The sequence below is a fragment of the Vipera ursinii genome (genome assembly GCF_947247035.1).
Source record: "Vipera ursinii genome assembly, chromosome: 5".
NCBI classification, from domain to species: domain Eukaryota; kingdom Metazoa; phylum Chordata; class Lepidosauria; order Squamata; family Viperidae; genus Vipera; species Vipera ursinii.
Window position 1 is genome coordinate 91415127 of NC_139518.1, and position 21160 is coordinate 91436286.

A 21160-nucleotide genomic window follows, 5' to 3' on the forward strand; every position below is an offset into this window, starting at 1 on the left:
AGGATCTTTCTTTGAACCTTTCTGTATTGTCTCTGCATGAATGCTCAGTTGAAGGTAACTTGTACAGGGAGGTTAACATCCTCTGCAGGGTGTTTGTTCTGTTTCTAAGTTATTTTTTTAACTAGTCTTGGGAGTATACCAAGCTATTGTGATGAGCATTGGATAGAGTACTGTTCTCAGGCCATATAATCTAAATGATGGATGTTCACATTTCTAATTAGGCATACAGATGTAGCAATATTCTAGTAATCTGGTGTTGGTGGAAACTATTAACACAAATGTGTGTTACCATTTTGCTTACAAAGTATAGTTGTAGAAGAACTTGGTTAGACAAATAATATCTACTGTATATCAGTTAAGGAGTTATGCTGGGTGGCTTAGGTAAATGTTATTTTTGAATTTTAATTGGAAAACTCATGTGGAAAGAGGTATACCCTGAGAAATGAGATTTCAGACAGTTCAGAACTTTAAAATTAGAACCAAACTGAAGACCTATAGATACCTATAGAAACCTTTAGATACTAACGAGCAGTGAATATAACTGTTTTAGTATGAAAAGAAGAGCAAGGATTTCTGTCCCCAACAGCAGCCAACTAGGTTTCTGTAAGAAGCCTACTCCCTTGTGCCTGTTCCATAGCAACAGGTCTGAGAGGAGAGTCTCTCAGATGTTGTCTCAGATACTGAAGCTGATTGTGACTAATATTAATTCTTATGCATGTATCCAACCTTCTCTGGAAATCTTTCAGAGCAAATCTTAGCAAGTTTCATACTTTACCATTGAATTGTGTGAAGAAGAATGGTTTCATATGCCTAATTTCCATGAATAGCTTATTAGTCTCATATTACACCCCCCCAAAAAACCCCATTCATACTTGATTACATTAAATACTACAATGTAAGTAGTAGTCTTTGAATTTTTAAGCCCCATTCAGGTTGAAGATACGTTTTAAGAATTCTTCCCTATCTCCTTCTACTTTTACCATCCTTAATAATTGTAATAACCTAGTTATACCTTAATTTAATGTAATAAACCTGGTTATCCATAGTTCACCTCAGTTTCTTATCATTTATAATCCAATTAAGAAACAGACTTTGCAAGATTCCATTTCTTTCACATAATCCCATCATACTATCTTGGAAATAAGGGCATTGAGCCCATCTCCTGTTCAGTGCAGGAATCTAAATTAAAGCATCTTAGCAAATGGTTGTCAGCTTTTTCTTCAAGGCATCCGGAGAAGGCAATCACATTACTTTGGATAATTGGTTCACAATTGAATTGCTTTTATGGTCCCAGTAAGCTTTTTTTCTAGTATTTAATTGGGAAGCTTTCCTATTATTTAACATCTATATTAATCCAAATTACTCTATTCTTTACTCTGAAATAATGTAGAACAGTTCTTGACTTGACTTTTGTGTGTTATCCTTTTAATGGACTGGGCTGTTTGATTGGTATTGTTGTATCCATTGCTGTTTTCTAGTGATCTTTAATATTTCTTCATAGAGACTTCATAGCCTCTAATCTGCTGATCATTTTTTTATCCTTTTGAATCTGTTTTGAGTTTCCTGAATCATTTCTAAAAATATAGTGCTTAGAATTAGACATAGTACATGAGATAAATGGGTGACCAATACTTATTGGCTTCTTTGACAATATTGATAAAGAATACGACTATGCTAGTGCTATCTGTTAAAAGCTATTTTTAAAGATCTTGAAGGCCAAATATTCTCTTGGTGACTAGAGGTAAATACATATTCTATTACTGAAAATAAATAGCAAACATGAAATTGCATCAAATGCACTGCTATATTATGGTACTTTCTTTGAAAAAGAAAGTGAGGTGAATGGTCTGGAATGCTTCTTTCCCCATCTGTTCTAAGTGTTTAGCAGTCTCTTCATTTCTATGTAAGTAGTAATATAGTAGTCATCTTTTAGCACTTTATTTCATCTGATTTTACTGTCTTTTAAACATTTTGCAGTTGGTTATACCATGTTTTTACCTAATAGTAACAAAATCTTGTAGCAGTGGTTTAAGAACAGATTGGGATTAAAATATTAAATGAATTTAACAATTAGCTCTGAGAAAGTGGCAGTTGAGTCAGGATTTCAGTTTTAATAACATTTTGTTGAAATATTTTTATTTAAATCTGTTTTTAAAAAATACATTATGTCTCTGGTGGACAAGTTATAAAATCTTGTAATTAAATTTGAATAAAGTTCTGTTTCTCTTTTCTGTGGTTAAAGTACTTTAGTTTAGTAGTTGTAGCCTAGCCTTTTAGAATATTCTCCACAAGAAAGCTACTCTTTGGAACCTGCTCAGAACAGATAAACCCTACACACTTGTGCTCTGTTGAGATTTTCTTCCTTTTCCATTTTTAAGAGTTGGAGGTTTTTGTGTATCTTTGGCTATTCTTCCACTTTTTTTTACTCCCATTATCATTTTTTTAAAAAAACACTACAGTTTTTCCTACTTATCTTGCCCCCCCTTTTTTAATACCAGCAGATGAGATCTGTGAAACAAGCCTAGATAAGGAAGAAAATACAACAAGTCATTGGATAAAATCGTTGATTGATTAGTACCCCTAGGCCTGCCTGCTAAGGGATCACTAACTACTGTCTTGTCTGTACGTGCATGCAACTTAATCAGAGCAATCAGAGCTTGAAGTGCTAATTACTTTGCATAAACCTGAAATAGAACAGCTCCTCCATGGATACTGATGTTCCCTTCCATGCCTGAAGGTGACTTATTTGAAACAGAAATCAATTCCCATGTTTGTGCTCCATCAGCTACCTGCCAAAGCATATATAAGGTGGGATGCCTATTTATTCTATAGAAATAAAAACCATATGGTTTTTTTCTTTTTCAAATAGCAGCAAAGAACAAAAGTTCCAATTTATCTCAAGAAAAAAAGAAAGAAAAGAAATAACCAGGTAGACTTCTTTTTATTAATGGAGTATTTTCAGAAAAATTCCTGTATTTAAATTAGCTGGCTGCCTCTAACTACTTACATTCTGGGAAAGCATATTTCGCAGTCTATTCCCAATTCCCCTTTGAGAATCCTGACCCCAAAGGAGTTGCATAGGCCTAAGGAATATAGCATGATGGCAGTTTCATAAAGAGAGATAGTAAACATTTATAGTGGTTTCTTTGACAGAATGGATTATGTGGCTACCCAGAGCCTCTGCTCTATTATAGATTAAAGTTTTCAGGCAGATAAAGCAGTAGTCAAGATGTGATTATGTTAATATGCTTCTATGCTCTTCTTCCAGAGCAGTAGAAGTGCTATGTAAATCCTATTGTATATCCATAGTCCTTGCAGTTTAGAACTGCCTCTAAACTAATCTCTCCCAATTGTGGCCATTCTTATTGAAAAGAATGATGTAGTCAAGAATGTGGAAATAGATCTTACCAATGTGATGATTATTTTTTTATTTTATTTGTACCTTCCCTGTATTATTTTTAAAAAGGCAGCAATCATGTTCACAACACCTTTTTGTTATTTTCCTACAACAATACTGGTGTGAGGTGAGTTGGGCTGAGAGAATGACTGGCACAAAGTTTCCCAGATGACTTTCATGATTAAGGCTCTGGCTTTCTGTCCTGGTGCCTTAACCACTAAACCAGCAGTAGACAACCTTGCTCTTTTATGAGTCGTGGACTTCAACTCCCAGACTTCCTGAGCCAGCATGGCTCAGCTTGGAAACCTCTCCCTTTCCCCTCAGCATGGCTGGCTCAGGAATTCTGGGAGTTGAAGTCCACAAGTCATAAAAGAGCCAAGGTTGCCTACCCCCGCACTAGACCAAACTAGCTCTGTCATAATCACTACAGTTTGGCTAATAGCAAACAATACAGGTAGTCGTCGTCTTACAGCAGTTCATTTAGTGACCATTCAGTAGAACAGCACTGAAAAAAAGTGAGTCATGACTGTTTTTCATACGACCTTTGCAGCATCCCCATGGTCATGTGATCAAAATTCAGACACTTGGCAACTGACTCATATTTATGATAGTTGCAATGTTCCAGGATCCTGCAATCACCTTCTGTGACCTTCTAACAAGCAAAGTAAGTGGGGAAACCAGATTCACTTAAGAACCGTGCTACTAACTTATTAACTGCACTTGATAACTGTGGCAAAAAAAGTTGTAAAATGGGGCAACATTCACTGAATTACTGTCTTGCTTAGCAACAGAAATTTGGGGCTCAATTGTGGTCATAAGCCAAGGACTACCTGTACTGAAAAATTGTGGAAATATACTTGTATGCTAAGAATAATTTTTTGTAGTAATGAGCAGAAGATAGCCAATAATTTGGGGTATGTTTGCTGTCTTGAGCTATTTATAAAAATAATAAAGTTGTGAAAAAATAGATAAATCATCAGATAAATTTTTCCTTCATTGCAAAAATGATATTCCTAGATTCCTAGTGATGAGAGCTTCTTCTACAATTTCTTGCCCATATGTGGTTATATTGATTTCATACTGTTCATTGACTCATTATGACATTTGGGAAAGGAGAGAATATATCTATGACAGATTCAGATCTTCCTTGCCTTTCATTTCAAAACATTTTCCTAGTATCTCCTAGTATCACAGCTGTCTCTACTAGAGCAGCAACCATCTCAACAATTTTGTCATGAATGTAGAGTTTGATTTATTCTGTAGCACATTTAATTGACGATATATATGATATATATAATATATATATGTATATGTATATGTATATGTATATATATATGTGTGTGTATATATGTGTATATATATATATATATATATATATATATATATATATATATATATATATATATATATATATATATATATATATATATATATATATATATATATATATATATATTTTCAAAGACTGTTGTAGCAGTTTTGGTGAAGAGAGTGCCTTAGAATGGACTTCCTGCATCATGCAGTCAGCCCACTCAAGGTCATACATAGCTTTGATTTGGATATCCTTTCTTCCCTGCCTCAAGCAGAACTAATTATATTGCATCTCCTTAGGTTTCATTTCAACAGATGTAAAGCATAAGTATACCACCAGTTGTGGATGAATGAAAAAGTGAAATAACAGAACATTTAGTAATGATAAAAAAGCAATAACGCTTCTTATTTCCAGAGAATAGTAGATTTTTACTGGAAATATAAGGAAAGAGAAAAGTTGCTGTTAGATGTAGTAGTGATATTGTGTGATGCAATAGTTAAATGTGACGGATTCTTGCATTGAATGGTAGTTAACAAAAATGTTGCTTAATAAGCAGCCTCGGTTTGCATTTAATCTATGATAAATGGCTTCAAGCTAACTAATGAAGTTTTTGCTCATCTGTTTGTGTTCTGGTTGATGTTTGTAGCATCCTGGTTTTGGGGATGCTTCAGGACTATTTATTGATTATAGTTTTTTTGAACTTTCTGAGATGTTCAGTTTGCACTGTTCTCATAATTATGAATAGTTTCTTCTAAACAAATAATTTCTTTCCACTGAATAAAAGAATAGGAAAAGATGTTGGACATGCCGTATTAAGGGCTCCCCAACCGTTGAAAATACAAATGGAATTCTGTGAGATATCAGATAACTGCAGTGTGAAAGTACAGAAGTTCTCATGGGTTAAAAACAGAAACACTGTCCTGTAGTCCCAGTAGTGCTGCAAGATACAGTGGGACAAAAAAGTATTTAGTCAGCCACCAATTGTGCAAGTTCTCCCACTTAAAAAGATGAGAGAGGCCTGTAATTTTCATCATAGGTATACCTCAACTATGAGAGACAAAATGGGGGGAAAGAATCCAGGAAATCACATTGTAGGATTTCTAACGAATTTTATTTGCAAATTATGGTGGAAAATAAATATTTGGTCAATAACAAAAGTTCATCTCAATAGTTTGTTATATACCCTTTGTTGGCAATGACAGAGGTCAAATGTTTTCTGTACGTCTTCACAAGTTTTGCACACACTGTTGCTGGTATTTTGGCCAATTCCTCCATGCAGTTCTCCTCTAGAGCAGTGATGTTTTGGGGCTGTCGCTGGGCAACACAGACTTTCAACTCCCTCCAAAGGTTTTCTATGGGGTTGAGATCTGGAGACTGGCTAGGCCACTCCAGGACCCTTTAATGCTTCTTACGAAGCCACTCCTTCGTTGCCCGGGTGGTGTGTTTGGGATCATTGTCATGCTGAGAGACCCAGCCACGTTTCATCTTCAGTGCCCTTGCTGATAGAAGGAGGTTTTCACTCAAAATCTCACGATACATGGCCCCATTCATTCTTTCCTTTACACGGATCAGTTGTCCTGGTCCCTTTGCAGAAAAAACAGCCCCAAAGCATGATGTTTCCACCCCCATGCTTCACAGTAGGTATGGTGTTCTTTGGATGCAACTCAGCATTCTTTCTCCTCCAAACACGACAAGTTGAGTTTTTACCAAAAAGTTCTACTTTGGTTTCATCTGACCATATGACGTTCTCCCAATCCTGTTCTGGATCATCCAAATGCTCTCTAGCAAACTTCAGACGGGCCCGGACATGTACTGGCTTAAGCAGGGGGACACGTCTGGCACTGCAGGATTTGAGCCCTTGGCGGTGTAGTGTGTTACTGATGGTAGGCTTTGTTTACTTTGGTCCCAGCTCTCTCCAGGTCATTCACTAGGTCCCCCCGTGTGGTTCTGGGATTTTTGCTCACCGTTCTTGTGATCATTTTGACCCCACGGGGTGAGATCTTGCGTGGAGCCCCAGAACAAGGGAGATTATCAGTAGTCTTCCATTTTCTAATAATTGCTCCCACAGTTGATTTCTTCACACCAAGCTGCTTGCCTATTGCAAATTCAGTCTTCCCAGCATGGTGCAGGTCTACAATTTTGTTTCTGGTGTCCTTCGACAGCTCTTTGGTCTTGGCCATAGTGGAGTTTGGAGTGTGACTGAGGTTGTGGACTGGTGTCTTTTATACTGATAACAAATTCAACCAGGTGCCATTCATACAGGTAATGAGTGGAGGACAGAGGAGCCTCTTAAAGAAGAAGTTACAGGTCTCAGAGAGCCAGAAATCTTGCTTGTTTGTAGGTGACCAAATACTTATTTTACCGAGGAATGTACGAATTAATTCATTAGAAATCCTACAATGTGATTTCCTGGATTCTTTCCCCCCATTTTGTCTCTCATAGTTGAGGTATACCTATGATGAAAATTACAGGTCTCTCTCATCTTTTTAAGTGGGAGAACTTGCACAATTGGTGGCTGACTAAATACTTTTTTGTCCCACTGTATATGATCATCAACATGGAGATGGAACAGGAGCCTCCCCTTGTTCTACTTTCAACACTAAAAAGTCCTCTGGCATGGAGATTCTTTTCCAATTCTCCTCAATTCATCTCTCATATGCACACAAAACACAAGCATGAGAAGACTCTGTGTTCCTACTGATACCACTTGCACCAATTAGACAAGTGGGGAAAATCTTGCTGCTTTTCCCCCAGACCAAGAAAGGGTTTCCTACCAAAGGTCGCTGCTTTTACCTCTGCTGAACTGTAGATAAACAAGGGGCGACATTTACTTTGCCACCATATACAAAATAAAAAGACTTTATAACCCAGTGTTTTTTCAGAGTTCTCTACTAACATGCAGGTAAATAGGGAATGTGGGTACATTTCTAATAAATGTAAACAGAACAGGCCAAAAGTGAACAGCATGTTGAGTCCATAGCATGAATCTAAACATTCAGGAACATTGTACTGTTATACAGGTGGCTTCTCTCCTTAGCTGATGGCAATCCTTGGCATGAAATATTATGAGCTACTTCAGTAGAGCTTGACTTTATTACTATCACATTTCAGTTATATGCCTTCATTAGATACTGGCTAGTATTTTTCATTTTTCCTTCTCAGGAGAACTTTATAATTGTTCCTTTAGGCAGAATCTCGCCTATCTTTTGCCATTCTGGTCTCTTTTGCTAATTTCTAATCGTTCAGGTTTTTAAACCAACTTCCCTAATATCCAAAGATATCCATTTAATTCAGCTAAGTTGTTATAGACCTTTCAATCATAAATTCCAAGATGATGTATCAATCTTCTCTTGCATATTTCTATCATAATTTCTTCAGTTTTGTTCCATTTCAGTCAGGCCAAAGACCAGCATGGTGTGCCTCTTCCGCCCCCTCAGAAATTAAGATAATTGTCCAATCAGTTTTTAAAATGTATTAATTTTCTTGCTCTTAGGATACTTGCTGCCTGAGGTGTGGCCTGACCCCACTCTTTTGGTCTTCCGGAAGGGTATTCAAACCTAGTTTTGCCCCCAGGCTTATGGTCCTGATGGGGGCATTCTGTGTGGTTAGTAGATTAATAGGGAAGATGCCACCACTGTTCCATCCTTGCCTTCTGTTTTTTAGTTCTATATATACTGTTGCTAATATTTTAATATTTATTATTTTTGTTGTAAGCCGCCCAGAGTTGCTTTGCAGAGTGAGATGGGCAGCATATAAATTTAATAAAGAAATATATTTATAACCTGGTGTTTTTTCAGAATTCTCTATGGTAGGTGACCCTGAGTCATTTTCCATGGGAATTGTGTCATTCTAGTCCTTCAACTGTCAGGCTTCTGTGAGGAGGATTTAGCTAAATCAACCTCCTTACACTTCCCATTTTAGCTCAGCTTTTCAGCCTGCACTGGTAGAAGACTGCAGACACGGCTCAGTTAAATTTGAGTACCTACTACAAAATTAAACCATACACAGAACTGACTGCCTGCTGCAGTCAAAAAGTCAAGAATTGGTATATACTCTGAAGCATTTAAACTCAAGGCTTCCTGCTCTCCCCAATTTAGGATTAGCTGACATGGTACTTGGCAGCCTGAAGTCAGGGAATTATGGCATCTTTACATCCCTAGTCTGGGAACTGCTAGTTCCTCAACAGCCTCCATCCGTACAAAGGAAGTCTCATGATTCACTAGGTATGTCATATTCTTCTGTTCCACTTCGTCTAATCTTTTATTCTCTTCTTTTTTCTTTAAAACCTTTTTCTGGTAGTCTTTCAGGAGGGTTTTCCACCTTTCCTCTAAAAATACTCAAATTGTCCCTAATGAGAAATATCGCCTCAGTAGACCTTGTTATAGCAAGCAGTAAATTCATGAACAAGACAAACTACTTAAATAAATAAATAAATAGATGAATAAATAAGTTGGATATACAAGGACATTCCTCAAGTCCCTTCGTCTTCTCTTCCAACAGAGCCGTTTGTTGCACATGTAGTTTATGCTGTCTTCAGGCAGAAAGACAAACATGGTACACATGCTGCAAGGTCACTGGAAGAGCTCCTACAGTGTCCATGGAGGTATGACATCTAGATGAATCCATCATCTTCCAATTTCTTTGCTAGAGACCCACATAGCATTTTCCTACCTGCCCAAAATAATTGTTACTTCATCCTGAGTGCCTACATTTGTGATACAGTAAACGTTTCTCCAGACCATGATAAATCCAAGAGATAGGCGTTTATTGTAGATTCTTTGCTCTGTGCTAATAATGAATGTTCACATATTTACATTTGAAGAAATACTATATTTTACTAAATAATGAAAATAAATTTTTAAAAAGGTTAATACTTTGTCCATGGAAGTAAAAACAGATGTTACCCTTTTATAGTACAAGATTTCCAGGCCTAAAGAAGCACATAAATGCAATATATAAAGAACCAGACTTTTGCCTGAAACATAGCAAATTGAATAAAATAAACACAACTAATGTTGAAAACTATGGAATACGTAAAGTCACAGAAAAAAGCTTTATTCCTTTACATACGAAGATTTTATATTTGACAGTACAAGTTTACAGAAAATCTGTTTTGGGATGTTTTGATTCTGATATAGCTATCTTTAAAAACTTCTATAGAACAAAATAATTTAGATAAAAGTGCTTCTTTGTAGCACATATAGTTTGGTCCTGATGACATTGCTGTCTAGGTTTCACACTTGTTAGAGGTTTTGGAAGGATCAGCTGAGGTCCTGGGTGGATAACCATCTTAATATGAAGTAGACAGACTTTGAAATAAGATTGTTGCACATTATTTATATTAACATGAGATTAATATGACATAAAATGTTGTGTATGCTTGATGCTTGAAGGTGCAGTTTCAGAGCTGGAATATTCACCTTTTTTAAGTGTCTGTCATTTCCATACTTTGAGTTCTAGTCTGTAGATTGTTAGTGTAACTACAGAGCATTGCTGATAAAGTTTGCATTATGTTCTTCAGTGTATCCCCAACATTTGGACTGTATCAGGACATAAAAAACAGAATGTATGAGAAATGCCCAAAGTAATTATTATACAACTTTGGAATCACATATGATTTATAGTAATAAATGTGATAGGTGTTGTCTGTCAACAATTGAATTATAATTATTATAATTATAATTTATAACATGAATTATTATAATTTATATTTATTAAAATGTATTATTTTACAAAAAGACAAAGAAGAGGCCTGAACAATTTTGGAAATCTGTTTATGTAGGTATTTTTTCTTTTTTAATTGGTTTAATGCAATAAACATATTTCCTTAAAAACAAATATATACCCAGGAATATTAATACTTTAATATTTGTTTAAAAAGAAATATATCTAAAAAGCATACACACAGAGAATTAGGTCAGGCACAAGACATTTACTGGCTGAAGTGGAACAGCTAATAGATCCCGTTCTATATTAGCTGATTATATCAGTTTATTGTATAAAAGTTCTATATATTCATTAATTTGTTCATTAATTTGTTCATGCACTGTCAGACTCCAGACAAACAAGTATGAATAATATTGATGGATATCTCCTTTTTTAACCCTTGCAAACATAATTTGAAAAGGTCACCCTCCTTTAGCTTCATTTGTTTACTTTTTGTATGATTATTAGTACAGCAGCCCTAAAATGATTTACACTGAAGTACTCCATTGACTTGGGCTTACTCCTAAATCAGCCTTTATAGGAGTACAGCCTCATAGCATCACCAATATAGAACCATGTATGCCTATCCATCAATGTGCATATCAACAGACTGTATAAAAACTTTTAAATATTATCACACGATGGGGGTGATGGATGGGATTTTTCTTCCTCCATGAAAAAAAAGATGATGTAAGTCATGGTTTACATCTATATGATCTAAACCTGGTAAAATTGGAAACAGGGTTCTTCCTTACGAATCAAAATACTTTTTTTGTCAGATAGAAATTAGACCTTTGTATTGTTTGAAATCTGTAAATCTGGGCTTGCTAATAACTTTCTTAGTCAGTGGATCAGGTGCATCCTTAACCCAGAGGTTAATCTGGAATTGCCTTACTCTAGAATTCATGTGGTCTCTCTCATGGGCATTGCAGGGAGAAAGGGGGAATAGTTGTTTCATCACACAAACGTTGTAACCTGCCTCAAACGTCAGTACCCAAGAAATGGTGGTATCATATTTTGCTGTGGCTGCCTCTGTAATTCTTCACTCTCAGCTGAGGATTGAATCAACCACAGACTGAGTCCAATGACCTAGTAGTTAAACTGCCACCTCAAGGCCAAAAAAAGGACGCGGGGCAGATGACTCAGTAGTCCAAGGAGAGCCTAGACAAAGCATTTAGGCCAGGATTAGGGAATTTCTTTAGGTCGGTGAGTATATTGTAATTTTTAGAGGTTGGTGTGAACTGTCTCACTCGGTGATTATCTTGGGGGCAGCAGAGACCAGCCTATTAAAGAATGACTTCCACAGGGCAGGTACAAAATGGCCTTTTATCAGACAGTGAAGTAATGTACCGTTCTTCCAAGTCTGCAGATGCTGTTTGTCTCTTCAAATCCTTTCCTATGTCTTTCTGGGGCAATGAATACGTCCAAAACAAAACTCTGGGGTGTAGTTTTCCATTATTTTTATTTTCTAAGAATGCCTCTAAGCAACTTTGTAGGCCTTATCGGATTGTTAGAAAAAAAATCATATGTGGAGTTTAGAGGTATTTTTGTAATAAAAATATGCTGGAACCTCAATGTTTAGTTTGTTCTGTGGAACATTAATTTCCTAAGTTAAAAGCTGTTTAATGGTGGGCAGCAAAGAGGATTTGATAGCTATGGTAGTGTCTGGGGCCTATTTGGGTCCTAGGGTGTCATTTTGAATGGTCAGCTACAGGTAGTCCTCCACTTATGACCACAATTAGGAATTTCTGTTGTAAAATTGTTGAGGTTGTATGCTGTTCCTGATTTTAGGACAGTTTTATAGTAGTCATTAAGCAAATCATGTGGTTGTTAAGTGGATCCAGCTCCCCAGTGGGTGATTTTGCCAGAAATCAGCAAGAAATTTCACAAATTGTAATCAGTGACATTAGGATGTCACAAATGCAAGTTAGTTGTCAAGTGCTCGAATTGTGATCATGTGACCACGACAGTGATATGACAGTTGCAGCGATCGGAATAGCACTTAGACCACAGGTCTGCAACCTGCGGCTCCCAGTCCTCTGCCATGTGCAGTCCCCCCCCCCCAAAAAAAAGTGGGACTAAAAAAGTTCAACCAATCAATTCAAATATGCAGGGTAGGTGCATATCTCGCCTTGGCTCCACTCTTCAGTCAAACTCTGTTCTGCGCATGCACGCATGTACGCGCATGTGCACACATTTTTTGCGGCTCCCAGTTTTTCCTTTTTTGAGGGAACCAGTTCCGAGTGGCTCTTTCAATGTTTCAGGTTGCTGACCCCTGACTTATTTATTTATTTATTTATTTATTTTAATTCCATTTATATCCCGCCCTTCTCTGAAGACTCAGGGTGGCTTACAAGCTTAGCAGTAGCCTTCATTCTATGTATATGCCTGCTTATTAGGGACTTAGACTTATATACTGCTTCACAGTGTTTTACAGTCTTCTCTAAGCAGTTTACAGAGTCAGCATATTGCCCCCAACAGTTGGGGTCCTTATTTTACCAACCTTGGAAGGATGGAAGGCTGAGTCAACCTTGAGCCTAATCAAATTGCTGGCAGTCAGCAGAATTAGCCTGCAATACTGCATTCTAACCACTGCACCACCACAGGACAGTGATTTTTTTCCCCAGGACTTGTAATTTTGAGTTGACATTAAACTTACAGTTGTAAGTTAAAGACTGCTGGTATTCTGCAATATTCTTCCATTTTTTAACAATGGGCTTACATTCTGAGCAAAGTTTCAGTGCAGTTCCTAAAATGAGAAATGTTCAAATTATGTAATTGAACCAGAATTAATACTAAGGTTAGATAGGAGTATATGTAATTGTTTTAAAGATAATAACCATGGTAATTTTAATCAAAACCAGATGTTGAGTTCTTTATTTCTGGAAGAACATTTAAAATCAGCATCACATGTTTTTCTTACTCTTAGATACTTCCAACTGCTCAGCGTCTACTTGATGAGCTGCTGTCCTCTCAGTCCACCGCCATCAACACTGTATGTGGAGCCCCAGGTAATAAATAATGCTGTGGGGGGGTGGTTGTTTTTTTAAAAAAGTATAATCCAAACAATGGTTTTCAAATATGCAAATAAATTTAGTTTATAAAATGTCTATAACTAAAAAGCATAAAGATGTAACAGTTTAAATACATTGATCATCTCTTGAGTTGTTCATATGAAACTTTTCATCTATTAAGTAGTAGGAAGGTATGTTGTATCAAGTTTCAAATATATATATTTGTGTCAGCATTTCTGTAGTAAAATTAAGGATCGCTGCTTGTTTTACCTGCAACCTTGAATAGAGGGTGAAACAAACTCTTTGGAACAACTGAAAACACGTCTCTGTTTTTTCCTAAGATCCTACTGCTGGTCCATCTGCCTCTGATCAAAGCACCTGGTACTTGGATGAATCTACATTAAGTGATAACATAAAGAAAACTCTTCACAAGTTTTGTGGTCCCTCTCCTGTTGTATTTAGGTAACTTAAATTTTCTACTTCCTTTACCATTTGTGCAGATTTGCAAAGTCAGATGCAAACATCAGCATTTTGCCTCTCTGCACTCTGTTTTTGTAGCTTTAGAAAGACAGCAAAAGATATTTTTTTGCATTGTATATGGAGAGCTATATAAATATGATCAGCTGTATTTCAACATGTGAATCATAAGTTGTGTACAAATAGTCCTTGAAATGTAACATTTGAAGTTATGGTGATGAAAATGTAAACTTATGACTGGTCTCTGAAGTTACAGCGCTGCAGCATCCCCACAATCACATGATCAAAATTTGGGCCCATCCACATTTATGACTACAGGAACGCTTCAACTTCTCCACCTGTATAAACACCACCCCCATCTCTGCCCTTTTGGGAGCCCTGCACTCGGCCACATATTTCTACTGCAGCTTCTCGACGTATGGCCTGCCACTACAGTTTCCCACAGCTGACCTTTGCCATCTTGTTCCTCTTGCCAGTGGACCCTGTATCCAGCTGAGGGTGCAGCTCTGGGATGAACAAACCATTATGCAAAGCATCAGGCTGAAACAGGAAGAATGTAGAAGCTAGAAATCCCAAGGAGATAGCAGCCAAAAAAGGAACCTAAGTTGAGGGATAAATGCTTAGCAGCAAAACCACATATGTTTGTATGAAAACACCCTCTGGACATTGCTGTATAGCAATTTTGCACAAGGCAGCTATAATGTAGCCACATGCAATCTAAAAATTCTTGGCTTTTGCATTAAGCACTATTTGTGACAAGACTACCTAGCCATTGAGAAGATATATCATGTCTTGTTTCTGAGAAGGGGATGCTAAATTTGGGTCTCTCCAACCTCTGAATTATTCTGCCTATTCAATGGTCCAGTTTGAAGATCATGACACCAGGGTAATGTGGGTCTTAAAAGCAAAGGAATCCCCTGTCTTGCTGGAGTACTGAAAAATTCTTATTTCATATTGATCCTAAAGGAGCTCCTGCCATTGAGGCTGCAATTCCTACCTGCTCTCTAAAGATGAAGGTTTCTCCTTTCCTTTAAAAAAAGAGAGAGAGAGAGAGAGATTCAGGGGGCAGCCCTACGGTTTCTAAAACAGCCATTGTGCTATTTAAAGTTTCCTAATAATGTATAACAGATCTAGTCCAAGAAATCCATCAGCTTTCCTATTTTAGATGAAAAAAATTGCACTACATTGGATTCATTCAAAGTTGTTCAATGTAGCTGTTACCAGTAATAAATGTTGCTCTTTGTTTTGGCTCACAGGAGAGTGAGTGAACTGCTCGGTGATTCGCTGTGACCAATTTTTGAGACATTTTTAGAGACTTCTATTCTGTGTAATTTGCCACAATTAGTGGAACTTTCATCCACTAATAAGTACTAATGTGCCTTTGGTACTTGTCCAGTTAAAAGCTGTTATTCTACTTTTACAGCGTTAGGATATAGACAAGAGTTCTTGAAACCAGTTTTAGAAGGTGGTCCTGGAAATATACCTGCTAAATCTCATCATTGGCCTATTTTATAGTTACGTAAAATGTTGGAGGAATTTGACATTTTAAGATTTAGGTATGAATAGTATGTCCATGTGCATGTTTTCAAATTGAATCCTGGATGTAGATCTATATAGTATTTTGATGCTGCAGTATGTTTGGGGAAAAGTGCTACAAGCAAAGCAGAAAATGGCTGGTTGAAAATATAACCTACATTTCTCTTTAATCTCATCTACATTATTTCACAATGTTGATGTTCCTTACACATCCCAAAGGGAAACTAATTTTAAAATCCAAAAAATTAATTTTGATAAAATGACTACATTAAATACCTCGGGGACCACCTGCTGCCGGCGTCAACTCCCCTCCGCCCTGTGCGTTCCCACAGAGAGGGCCTCCTCAGGGTGCCTCCAGTCAGAGAATGCCGGCTGGTGGCCCCCAGGGGGAGGGCCTTCTCTGTGGGCGCCCCGGTTTTGTGGAATCAACTGCCGGTGGAGCTCCGGATGGCACCGGATCTCAGCTCCTTCCGGCGCGGGTTAAAGACCCACCTGTTTGAACAAGCTGGCCTGGCCTGATGGGGAGTTAATTTGGGTTTTAAATATTTGTATATTTTATTGTTTTATCTTGGGCATTAATTTAATTCTATTTTAACTTTTGTAGTTTTGTATTTTTATCATATGTCCTGTTCACCGCCCTGAGTCCCTTGGGAGAAGGGCGGTATAAAAATTTAATAAAAACAAAACAAAACAAACAAAAACAAACAACGTTTGAAGGAGAGGTCTGAAGTGACACAAAAAGATTCGGTGGGAGGGAGTTGCCTTTTGTCCTTATTTGGTATTACTAAACCTTTTGTCCTTTGTTTGGTACTACTAAACAGTGTTAGACTCTTCCTGATTGGACAGATGGATCAGTAAGATAAAATCTATAAAGAAGTCCCCTACATTCATAGTTTCATAAATAATTATCCTATGTTCAAGCATCAGTTTGAAGTTCTCCCATCTCCTCCGCCTGCCCGATTTTTCCAACTACACAGTGACGTGAATTCTATGTACCTGTCCTCTACGGAGCCCCCAGCTGCTGCTGAGTGGGCCTGTCTGCTACGCCCGCTGAGAGGGAGAGAACCTGAAGGCATATGGAACCTGCTTTCAATTGTACGTGAGATGTTTAAGAGACGGGATACCAATGCAGCTCCTCTGCTGGAGATCCTGACAGACCAGTGTCTAACATATGAACAGGTATTATTTCCTTTGTTGAACAGATTCTCATAGAAACATGTGTGGGATGGAATGGTCATGTTGCTTATCTAGAAAGTTTAAGGAACGTGAAGAATTAGACAAATGCCTAACAGTACAGTAATATAGTTTTAGGACAGAGGTGGCTATTCCACAGGCTATTGAAGTCCTCCGAACACCCTCAATTTCCATTTCTAGAATTTAGCCATGTTTATTTTTTTTAAATGTGATTAGCCAAAGAAGAGGTAGTAATTTAAATACTATCTCTATAAGGCTCTATTGCTGGCATGTCAAACTTGCGATGTCGCGTGACGTATCGGGGCTTTTTCCCCATTGCCGGCAATGGGGTGGGTATGGTTTTGGCATGACACATCCAGCCCGTGGGCCAGCAGTTTGACATGCCTGCTTGACTGCATATATTTTCAGCCTATGTTTTTTTCTGCCAAATAAAGCAGGAAATTGGTGTGTTTTTAGACTCATGGAGGCAAAGCACTGGTTTCTGGTCTCTAATCTCACAAGAGAGAGTGAAAAAATTCAATTTGATCCACTTGGGTTGCCTCAACAGCAGTATGGCAATGAGATCATAAAAAGTGATAGTATTGCTTTGTGTTGCACTAGTCAGATTGCACTTAGAATGTTGTGTCCAGTTCTGGTTCTTTCAGTATTGGAAGGACACTAAGGAACTGGAAAGAATGCAGAGAAGATGGAGGAAAATTGTGAGGGGGTTAAGAGCTAAACCCTAAAATAAATGGTAAAATAACTTTTAACCTAAAGTTGAGATTGTTAAAGAGAGACATGATAGCAGTCTTCTAACATTTGAAGGACTGTCATGGGAAGAGGGTGTGGATTTATTTTCCATAACATTTGAAGGTAGAATAAAAACTGATGGTTGGAAGCTGAACAGGAAGAATTTTTTTTATTGTGATAGTTAAAGAGTATGGATGTTCCACTGTATGAGATTTCCAAATACTACCTGGATATCCATTTGTCTGAGATTACCTGAGTATTCATACCATGAGCAGGTGTTTGGACTAGAAGAGACTTCCAGTTCTGTGATTTATAATTCTCACACATGTTTCTGACATAGTTAGAATGAGTTGAAGAATCATGTGCAGTCCACTGGATTAAGAAAAATAAGTAAGTTTGAGCATCTGATACTCTGCGTCATTTGTCTACAGATAACTGGTTGGTGGTACAGTGTAAGGACATCTGCATCCCATAGTAGTGCAAGTGGACATACTGGCCGGGGCAATGGCCAGTCAGAAGTTGCTGCTCATGCTTGTGCAAGTATGTGTGATGAGATGGTGGTTCTTTGGAGACTTGCTGTCTTGGATCCAACCATCAGCCCGCATCGGTAGGTGTAATGTCTGAACGTCCATAACAAATTTGACATTGACAAAAGTCTATTAATGGATACTTGCCTATTATTTTTATTGTAATGTTCATATCCAGCTTCTTTGCTTGACGGATCTTACTCCAGACATGGACAGGTATTACATAGCATTGAAATATTCTAAAAACCTTCGTACCAGATTGCTACTTTAACCTGCGCGTTCTTAAATTCATGTTCTAACTATTCGTCCTTCAAATACCTATTTACAATGAGTAGTACTGTGTTTGCTCTCAAGTATTTTAAAATTTTAATTAAAAACACCATCTCGGTTTTGAAGACTTGTAACTTACAACTAATAGATTAGCAGAGTCTGGATATGGTCACTGTTCACAATCCTGTTCTCTTTTTAATAGAAACAACCACATGTATGAGGGGTCCTTGGAGCTCTCTGAACTTGGTTGTTTTCTTGCAGACATTTCATTACCCAAACTAGATAACATCATTAATGCTAGTGCATCATCAGATCACATGTATTACCTGCATCTTTTGTCAAAGGATACACAGTGATGTACAAAAATGTAGACATCATGTTCAAATTGTATGTTTCAATGAATTCCTAAGTAAGCAGCAGCTATTACAATTTCGGTATAGTAAAGCGTTAAGCATGATTTTTTTTGTTGAAATTTGAATGTACGCTTATTATTTCTTTGCAGTTATTTGCAACTTCAACTTAAGAAAATAGTGAATATGGCAGATGCAAAAGTTTGGACACCATTCCAGTCATTATTTTGTAACTCCTCAGCTTCTAAATGTTTCTTTAGACAGCTAAGGTCTTGCTTGTGGATTTTTTCCCCACTTATCCTTGCACAAAATCCTTCTGTGAAATATTCCTACTTTTTCCAAGATGCATTGCACCACACAGTGAAATCTGTTCCCCCACAGATTTTCAATAATATTCATATCTGGCAACAGTGCAAGTATGACAACAATCTGAAAGGTACCTCCAAAGTAGACCATGAAGAATTTTTAGGGGAAAAAAAGATAGTGTTTTGGAATGACTTGAACTATCCTCACTTTTCAGTTTTGTGGAAATTTGTGGGGAGATATCAAATATGGAGCATATTCAGTGGGACCTGAGAATATTTCCTTTGAATTTCTTTGCCAAACACAATAGACTGTATAGGCAGTTAATTAAACTGCTGCTAGGATCAGTGTTAGGAATTTTCATAGGAGCTTTGATTATTTGAGGCTTTTTTCTGTGACATAAAAATGAAATAAAGTGTTAAGTGTATTAGAATATTAGAGTTCTGATAAGACATGAATCATATGCTGATGAAGGAAAAATGTAAGTGTACTAGATTGACAAGAAATTAAATGTGCAAACAGTAAATTTTGACATTTGCTTTTAATAGGTCACTTTTGCCTCTCACTTGTTTCCTTCCTTCCGTAATGCTAGGCGAAGGGACTTGTGCACACAGCTAAGGCAGTGGCAGTTGAAGGTAATAGACAATGTCAAAAGAGGGCAGCATAAGAAGTCTCTTGAGAAGTTATTCCATGGATTCAAGCCAGCTGTGGAAGCTTGCTACTTCAATTGGGAGGAGGCATATCCTATCCCAGGCATCACCTACAGCAATGCTGACAAAAAGAACTCCTTTTGTTGGGTTAAGGCCATCCAGCAGAGGAACTGCAGGCCACCGTGCATAGAAAATTTTGCTGATGCAGGGAGAAGCCATGGCACAGATGCTATGGGGACGTGTTTGCAGCTAGGAGACAGGTCACGCCTGATATCTCAGGAGCCAGCTGTGCGCCCCAAAGAACTTATTGGGAAACGGAAAGTTGTGTCTGAAGGCCCCCAGCGGGTTCTGAGAAGACTTTCAGCAGAAGGTGATAAAGCTTCATATAAAACAATTGTGAACAAGGGCAAGCTTCCGGTGGGAAAGAACTTAGCCAGCAAACATGGTGGGAAGCGTCGTATGAGCAGCGAGGACAGTTCTTTGGAGCCGGACTTGGCTGAATTGACTTTAGATGACAGTAGTTTGGCTCTTGGGGCAGAGGCAAGCAACACCTTCAGCTTCACAGACAGCCCGCTGAGCAGAAGCTACAGAGATACTTTTGAGGACGAAGGTGGAGTGTATTTCTCTGAGGCAACGGAGCCCGCCCACAGAAGCAGTCCTTCCACAAAGAAACTTTCAAAGGAACCCATGGAGGAAGTGGGCAGTGGAGATGATGACCTCCACGGCCCTGAGGAAAGTAGTGCCGGGGTATGTTCAAAGCCAAAAGAGGTGGAGGAAAATGGCGCTGCTGGAGGAGAAGAGGAAGAAGATGACTATCAAGTATATTATTTAAATCCCCAGGAGGTGGCCAAGGAAGAAGATGAGAAAGCAGAGGGTGGGATTGAAGAGGAGCAAGATATGTTTGCTGGAATAAAACCCTTGGAGCAAGAAAACCGAATGGAGGTAGGCCTGTAAGCTCCTGAATCATCCACCTACTTTATTTTAGGCTCCTCTAGTGTATGTTCCTACTGGGAAGAATGAAAAACATTTATTATGTACCAGTGAAGGGCTATTAAATTAAGATAACTTTATAAAGAATATTTGTATCAATATCGATAACTTATTCTGTGTATCAACATTTATCTGTAGCACTTGATCATGAAAAAAGGAATAGAATGTAATTCAGGCATATTTTGCATAATAATAATATGTAGCATACTGTGTTTTTTGCCAGTAGCCATTTTGACAAGACCGTAGGATTAATGTTATTAATGTTATATGAAAGGTGCAAAATTTGGTGGTAGAATGCACATTTAATGCAGAAGTTCTGGATTGCATCTGCAATTCCAAATGGATCTTACATAACTGAACTTCTGTTTGAGATTTTCAACTATCAGTCAGACTACAAAGCATGTGGATCATATAAGGCAGCATCTTGTGTTTATCTCAGTTTGTTTCTCACATGGCGGCCATTAAGTACCTTTCCTGTGTTGGACCTGAAGAGTTACGCACTCCAAATGTGGCGCAGGTAGGGGTTGGTAATGGAGTGCAAGGAATGTTGGGCACTCCTCACAAGTGGCTTTTACTGGGGATTTGGAGAAAGTTGACTTATTTTTTTAATTGTGATATGCTTATTGGAGGACTTAACGAGCAATATAGTTGTAATCTGTTTCTCACTTGGGAATGGCAAGAAGAGATGCCATGAGTTTTAGCAGT

The 21160-nt window shown here is 37.8% G+C and overlaps 1 protein-coding gene across 7 annotated transcripts in view; it reads left to right on the top strand.

Annotated features, from left to right (window-relative positions):
* Nucleotides 1–21160, top strand: part of ZSWIM8 (zinc finger SWIM-type containing 8) — a 75164-nt gene that overhangs the window by 19778 nt on the left and 34226 nt on the right. For 5 of the 7 annotated variants that reach the window (XR_014492700.1, XM_083364153.1, XM_083364154.1 and 2 more), the window contains exons 6-11: nt 2870–2929; nt 13345–13426; nt 13771–13891; nt 16420–16621; nt 17797–17972; nt 19408–20407. Coding sequence is in view for 6 of the 7 variants with exons in the window: in XM_083364153.1 (XP_083220279.1) it covers nt 2870–2929; nt 13345–13426; nt 13771–13891; nt 16420–16621; nt 17797–17972; nt 19408–20407 (1641 nt within the window). In the remaining variant the exon portion in view is untranslated. The remainder of the gene's footprint in view (nt 1–2869; nt 2930–13344; nt 13427–13770; nt 13892–16419; nt 16622–17796; nt 17973–19407; nt 20408–21160) is intronic. The other 2 variants (XM_083364156.1, XM_083364155.1) reach the window with 2 other exon arrangements.